This window comes from Aplidium turbinatum, chromosome 13 (assembly GCF_918807975.1).
Source record: "Aplidium turbinatum chromosome 13, kaAplTurb1.1, whole genome shotgun sequence".
In the NCBI taxonomy this organism is placed as follows: Eukaryota; Metazoa; Chordata; class Ascidiacea; order Aplousobranchia; family Polyclinidae; genus Aplidium; species Aplidium turbinatum.
Window position 1 is genome coordinate 13,016,200 of NC_137484.1, and position 8,042 is coordinate 13,024,241.

General features: G+C 37.0%; 1 protein-coding gene across 1 annotated transcript; it reads right to left on the reverse strand.

The window, feature by feature from the left end:
* Positions 1–952: 952 nt before the first annotated feature.
* On the reverse strand, positions 953–3,939 carry LOC145781974 (soma ferritin-like). The gene is made up of 5 exons (XM_082593687.1): positions 3,682–3,939; positions 2,988–3,083; positions 2,163–2,309; positions 1,738–1,863; positions 953–1,477 (listed from the first exon to the last, which is right to left on the reverse strand). The coding sequence occupies exons 1-5, from the start codon at positions 3,703–3,705 to the stop codon at positions 1,340–1,342; spliced, it is 531 nt and encodes a 176-aa protein (XP_082449813.1). The 5' UTR covers positions 3,706–3,939; the 3' UTR covers positions 953–1,339.
* Positions 3,940–8,042: the final 4,103 nt, after the last annotated feature.

Consider the following 8,042-nt stretch of genomic DNA (forward strand, 5'->3'; position numbering starts at 1 on the left):
TGAATTTGGGGCCTGAGTGTCTCGTTGATATAAGGCCCAATTTATCTTCTCAACGGCCCTGGTGTTAAATAGGTTATGATATTGAAAGTAATGGTTTGAACGAGTTAAATTTCATGAGGAAGCAACAGCTGAAAATACCCATGTCACGATGCTGTCGTTCAAAATAATTTTGAGGTCTATTGTTCCGGCGGCTTGATTGCCATCTGGATTTGTGCTGACAAGTTTGCGATGTTTCTTTTTTGATCTCAATGACGTGACCTGCGGACACAGGTGCATCTGCAGCGTGCCCTTGTGTGTGAAGAGACCGCTTACGATTTTGCGTCGACTCCGGCATTGGTAGTAAAACAAGCGAGAGGGGATTCCAGAACGCCTTTACGAGATGTGTGTACTTTGAATTTAACTGTTTTGAAGTTAATAAGTGTGTACAAAAAATTAGGTTTTTATTGCCACTTTAGACTCAATGAATCAAAATACTGTAAATAAAAGATTGCAAGTTGTGGTTGTAACTGAAAGAACGGATTATAGCAAAGCTCTTACTCATGTGACCACCAATTTTTCATAACGTTTCCCGATCTATCTGTATTTTTCGGAGGTCTTGATGAGTCAGTTTTTCTTAGCTCCTTTTGTATCACGATTCTGACCTCTCTCAGGAGGCAACATAATACACATCCTTTATACAACACACTGAACAGTGATTTCGCAATACATCGGAGTGCGTGGTGGAAATGTCCTGTAATGTAAATCATGGCCCACTGTGTACCATAACTAGTACAGTGTGATGACTTCATTTCAAATCGCGGAACGGTATTGATAGTAAACTGAAAGTGCCGTTGATATAACTGTTTAAAACTTTACTCCTTTGATAAGCAAAAGAGGAAATCGAGAGGGAACCTCACGCAGAAAATCTCAATCCCTGAAGGCTGCAAGTAAGATTTTCCAAACAAACGAAGAATGCTGACATGTTTTTTATTCCAAAGCAGGGCATTTTCCGAAAACTTGAAACAGTTAGATGAGATGGAACAGTTTTGTCGTAACATGTGGTTAAAGAAATTTATCCAAAGAAAAAATAATTGCAATTAATACCATGACAAACTTCTGTCAAAATGACATGCAGAGCATCACGATAAAAAAATCTTATGAACATTGCACAAACAACTTCATCAATATGTACAAGCTTTAGTTAATCAGTCACTCTCATCCGAAAGCGAGCAGCATTCGATGTCGTGAAAAAGGCATATGTAAATGTAGAACAATGAAGTCGAGTTCATTTGATTGGTTAGTATGAAGAGTATACAATCACAATTTCAAGCCACTCCTATCCATTTTTTTCTGACAGGATTTACGAGTCGAAGTGCTTGTCGAACAAGTACTCGCCGAGCCCAGGACCAACTTGCTTGAGGTTGGTTATGTAATCCTTAAACTGCTTGATAGCCTCAACTTGTTCATGAAGGAAGTTGGCCTCGATAAAGTCCTGAAACTGCAGAAAAGAACAGAGGATTTAGTAAAAAACCTTGTCCGCCCTCCAAGATATCACAGGCAAGGGGATTGGCTACATTATGTTGCAATTAACTTTCCTCCACCCATAACAATTCTATGCACACTCTTCTCCAGCACAATGCAAGAATCAACAAACGTATAAAATTCAACTAGCATGTGTATCTCTAAGAAGTAAGAGTTACTTAACACAAATTTAGCCTGCAGTGAGAATAAAAGAAAAATAAACAATTAGCAACTTGCCTCTGGATCTCCATTAGCCTTCTCATGCAAAGCAAGCAAGCTCTTGTTGACATTCACCTCCAATGCCAATGCAACCTGCATCGCCTTAAGTGTGTTGAAAGTTGCAGGATCAAACACAGAAGGTGGCTACAAAGAAATATATGGAGTTATAATGTGCATTGTGCACAACCTTGCACCTGTCAGACGTGTCAGTACATTTATGCAGCAATATTGTAGCAATCAGTTTACAATGGACATGTTGGTAAACATGTACAATTATCAATTGATACGTTTGACATATATATAATATTCATTATCTTCTTATTACAGTTTATATTTTGTTGCACAATTTGAAGTGATTTGTCTCATTTGGTGATCTGAAATTTATTTTTAATACAATGCATGTTTGATCTGATGACAGTTAAAAAACATCAATAACCTTGTACCTGAATTGGAGAATATTTTGTAGTTCCTCCACGACGATTGTGATACTCCACAAACTTGTCTGCGTGCTCACGCTCTTCATGAGAATTCTTTTTGAAAAACTTGGACACATTTTTCAAAGCAACATCATCTCTGTCAAAAAAGTGCCCCTGGAAATGCAATACAGTCTATAAGAGCTACATTCACAGTCCAGCATTTGCTAGTAATGGATGCATAGCACATTATATAGCTTTTAAGTCCAGCTTAAAAAAAAGTGTGCGGCTGTTTTGCTACATATTTATGTTTGTAATTGTCAGAAAATGGCAAATGATGCCTTGAATATTGTGTTCTGTTCAGTATAGAAAAATACTGGTGGTGTAAACCAACTAGGCAATTCTTGAATTTAAGTTTGGTTGCATTTTAAAATGACCTGAAACAAAATGCTCATTTCCTCTGATTGTGACTTCGCTTTAAGAAAAGTTATTCCAAATAGCTATAGCCACCGGCAGTCAGCTTAAAATAGTCAAAATATCATTGATCGTTTAGTCAAAACTTTGGGACAAGAAATGGATTTAAACATCTCAGGTCACATCCCCAGTCACTTTAACACACATTCAAAACACCATTTACTATTTGCAAACTCACAAAATATTGGACTTTACAAAATGAAACATTGTAAACTAATCATTGATGAATACATGCATGCACATTGCACAAAGAGCATTGTAATTAAAACATTTTGGGAAAAACTGGCTACTCCATTTATGATGCCTAAACACAGCCAATTTCCAATAAGAAAGCAAAGGTAGCATTGAATGAAAAGCCTGTAATATCACAAAACTACTTACCATGGCCATGTACACATAGGAAGCATACAATTCCAAATTAACTTGGTCATTGAGCCCCTTTTCAGATTCCTTGCTCCACACTCCAGCATGATCATTCTGAAAATTTTAAAGTTTCTTGTATGTAGAAAAGGTCAAACTGTCATAATATGCCACTTACATGCAACATTTCAAAAACAGGTGTTTATTACACTTTTTACTGAACTGTGAACATAATCAGCCTAATTACCGGTATGTCATTTGGACATGATCATTGTACGGATAAAGTTAGCTAAAACAGTTGAATTGAAATTACTGACTTAGACAATAAATACTAATTACTCAATGCCACAATAAATACTCAACTTAGACAATAAATACTATAAGTGCTAAATGCCAAGCAAGGAAGCCAAGTAGAGCAAATTACATCACATATAGTTATTACTTTCTAAAGCCTTTACAGCCTGTTTCACCCTAAGGAGGATCATCAGAAGGTCCTTATTCAAATATAATCTACTTTAATTATTTAGTCTTCTTTGAAATAGTTCTATTTTAAGGATCTTCTGATGATCCCCTTTTTAGGGTAAAACAGGCTGTAAAGGTATGTTTTAGAAAGTAGTAAATATATTTGATGTGAATTACTAACTTATTTAAGCAGCATATGAAAAGTACGGTGATCACTGACACAAGCACAACAAAGATGGAATACTTTACTTACTGATGAAGTTGATTGTTCTGCCATGTTGATAAGATTTTCCAAAAATTTGTCAAAAACTGTAGAAATTCCGTGTAATGCACAAAAAGGAATTGACGAGATTATACAGTGATATCAAATTAGTGTTGCCGATACCCGTTCGTTCACTGACGAAGCAAGATTATCAAGACACACTACTACGTACTTTGAGAGACTGATAATAACAACTGAACTGAATTCATTCAACTTGAGCAGCTTTTATGTACACGAATTGAGCCACTTGTTTTCCTCGTTGTGTAACGCGAGGCTGTTCCATCTGCTTTATCAACAGTAATTTTGAAAGTTTCAGGCACAACTTCAGTGCTCAAATCAAAATAAGTCAGGGAGTGAAAACTACGAAGCGTTGCACGTCATGTTTAATCTCGTGACTGTGCGTTCTGCAGGCGTTCGTCAGCAGAAGTAGACCTTCTTTAATACACGCCCTGCATATCTTTAAAACATAACTGTGTGTCATAAAAAACAATTGTTTCTACACTTATCATCTCAATAAATCATCTTTTTGTAAGTGAATTAATTTTGTCAAATGCTAAAATGAACTCTACTTACAGCAATGTACTAAATTTTAATTAAAATTTTATGAATTTCAGGGAGTTAATAAAAGCAAAACACACAGCGTTAGGTCATGTTTATTTTCGTGACTGTGCGTTTTACATTTCCATAACCTTCGTCAGCAAAAAGTATGTCTTCATTTACACACGCCCTGAAATAAAGTACCTTTATCAAAAAAGTTGCAGGGCGTTTACTCAGAACAAGTAACAGCTGCATGTTGTGGTTGTTCCTCACCTCAGGATGACTAAGGGTATTTACAAATGTGCAAGTCAGCTCTGGTTGCATCACTAATTTCATCACGAGAACAAGCCTCGTGGTTTTTGGTAAGGATTCTGGCATATTTCACATTTTTTTCGTGTGAATTATGAAGTAGACACTGATGTCTCTTGACCTCTGTTCCGGTTTCTCGATGTTATTGAGAACTGAAGCTACACAAGGATACTTCACTGGGGGATGAACCAAACCAGTGACAACTGACAAGTCTAGCATTCTATTGAGGGCAACAGAATTTCAAACAAACAATGTAAGTAATGAGTTAAAAGAATTGAAAAAGTTTACAGGAGGTGTAGGGGGCTTGCCTCTCAGAAAAATTTTCCAATTTTTATCTTGTGTTATTGGTCTTCAACTTCTCTGGTTGGGACACGACATCCAATAAAGAATAAACTCAGTTTACAATGAAATTCTGCTACTATTTCGATTGCTCACAACCCAGAAGAACTGCGACAGTTGGCTAAAAATCGCCAATAATAAAGACTTTTAATTGACGCTATTTTGCACCCTTACTGCTGTGAAACAAAGTATTGTTATTATCATTATTGGTCGCTGTCGCATTTGTGCTCCAATATTCTGTGTTTTTATCAAAGACTGTTATGCCAAATTCATTAATTAAAACATTAAAAACTAGATTTCTGTAGAACTTAGTCTCAGGGTTTGGTTCAAAATTGAATTTAAGTTTCAAATCATTTTTTATCCATTGCCAGAGAAGAATTTTCATAACTTATTTTTTGAAGAAGTTCTGCGTAGTCTTGTAGGGGTAGCTATAACCTAGTAGGCTATCAGTCACAGTATCTTTCAGGAAAGTAACGATTAACCTAAAACTAACCTACTGATATTAGCTTTCTATAAAGATGTATAGAAAGCTAAGACATTGAGTTGCGTGCAATAGGCTACCTTTAAGAAATGATGGGTTTAAATACCTAGGCTAGTTTACATTACAAGGAACTAGCTTTGTTATTCGTTAATTTATGTAGCCAGCAAAGTCCAGCACGTTGAAGACAGGAAGTCGTTACACCATTGGCATTTCATTTTCACTTAGTCTACGTAGGCTAGATTACAAATTTGCTTGGTTGCAAAATATGGAGTGAAACAAACACGACGCAATGCTAGCAGTAGTTAGCACTTTTAAAATCGTGTTCTAATCGTGTTTATATTTCAACTTACGGCAGGGATGAAGCAACGGGGGCCATGGGAAGACTATCGCCCCCCCCCCCCCCAAAAAAAAATTTATCTTCCCTTTCGAAAAAACATGTTTCAATAGTAGGCTATTAACTTGTTACAAAATGATGCTATTCGAAACAAAAATATCTTAAAACATTTTTTTGTTTCGTTTCGAAATTCCTGTCTTACTTTCGTTTCGAAATAATTTCTGAATGGAGAATTTTGTTTTATTTCGAAATTCAAGCCATTTTGTCTCGTTGTGCGTTCAAAATGAAATGAAATATAACAGGATTTGGAATTTAAAAAAACTGTTTGGTTTTGAACCTTTATCCTCGGACTGACAAAGAGAAGTAGGCTATAGGTCGTTTCATGAAGATAGCCTACTAGCCTACTGAATTTGGAGTTACACTACAGTCAAACGTAGTCTACACTTTTACCAATAGGCTACGCCAATCAGGGATCTTTAGCCTACCTCTGATGCCAATCTACAGTAGGCTATAAGCACAGAAAAATAGCCTCAATCTGCCACTGCTGTCGATCCACGATTTAAGCTGATTTTGTTTGATAAAGAGGTTCACCAACGTTGAGATGGACGACAAGTAACTCCCCGTGCCCCGTCTTGTTAGGGTTGCCAGAGGTTAATATAAAAAAGAGCCCAAGCTTATGCAAAAAGTAGCCCAAAAGTAGCCCAATTTTTTTGGGGGTTCTAAAATGGAGCCCAAAATGGAGCCCAAGCAAGGAAATAGGCTGTTATACAAAATTTTTCTTGATTGCTTGATCATCAGTCCCAAATTATAAGTGTTTTTCCAGTTCTTTATGTCTTTCAGACAGATTGGCAACCATGCATTCACTCAACTGTTTGTTAAAATAACTATTCAATTCAACTGTTTGTTAAAATAACTATTCAATTTTATTTTATTTTTCGGAAAACAACAGCAATGATAAAGTTACCAATAGTTTACGGGAATAAAACCAGCAAAAGGAAACGGCGGCAAAACCAAAGAAGTTTAAAACGTGCATGCAATGTAAATTTAAAGGATACATCGATAAAAGTAAATTTAAGCACGGCCACCAAACCTAAACTACAAACAAGTACGGTACTGGTACCTAAACACAAAAAAATGGTTTAATTGCTTTTCGTGATGAGGTAACGGATCAAGAGTGTTCCCCTCAAGACCATCAACAGTTTTGATAACCCACCAAGGTCGATCAACGTAGAAACTATCTTTTTGTCTTGCTTTTTTTTTTACTCATATAAATTGTTAAAAAAAAATCACCAGCCCTTTTTTTCTCATCTTTCTAAATTTGTAAAAACTTTATTAAGGTGTTGCGACCATGCCATAACTGATTTATCCTGCTTTGGCATCATGCACATTATAGCGTCCATGTTTTGTCGCTTCTACCTTTTTCTAGACCCCTGCTATGTTTGACATATAATATGTGAAATAAAAACAAACTAAACTGATGTCCACTGCATTTTCGTGAAAATCTGGATCAGTTAAGTTGCCAGGATTGCCAGATATTAAAGCCTAAACATGCACATTTTTGAAAATTGTCATCTTTATACCAAATTGGTAACCCTGCCTGACCGAGGCCTCCAAAAACGCTGCTCCTCAATGAAATAACTACGAATTAGGTAAAACTCTTGAACATGATACAATTTTTACATAAAAAGTTATATTATATTTAAAAAAAAAAGTAGCCCAATTGGGCGCCAGCCAAAAAAACGCGCCCAACGCGAATTTTTGGCGCCTGGAGAAATCAAAAGTAGCCCAATTGGGCGTAAAAGCGCCCAATCTGGCAACCCTACGTCTTGTGAGTAACATCTGCTTTAAAGCAGATTTGAAACGAAGCTTGTCAACCAAGAGCCTCCACCGAGACGGCACAACAGCAAGGGCAATGGACAAGTTCAGCACCACCATCCTGCAGCTCAACATTGAAGGCTACCGCACACAACAAGCAAGATCAAAATTGTGGTGCAGCTTCCCCAATGCCCAGTGACGTTCGGTGGCTTAAACCGTTGGGAAAGCAACCTGGAAATATGCTGCAGCAAGGTAGTAGGCACGAAGGGCGTAACCGTCGGGCGAAGCCCGAAGGCGTGTTGCCGAAGGCAACACTTCCAGCGGGGGGTCTGGGGGGCCTCCCCCAGAAATTTTTGAAAAACACTTCCAATTTGGTGCGCTCTGAGAGCATTTTCAAAATAAATCAAAAATAAAAATCTGTCAAATTGTGCTTCGCCTATGTCGTGATCATACATCCATTTATTGTTTAGATGTCATGAACAATCTTAATTTTAACGTTGCAGGACCAAAATCCTGTGTTAGACATGGAATAATAGT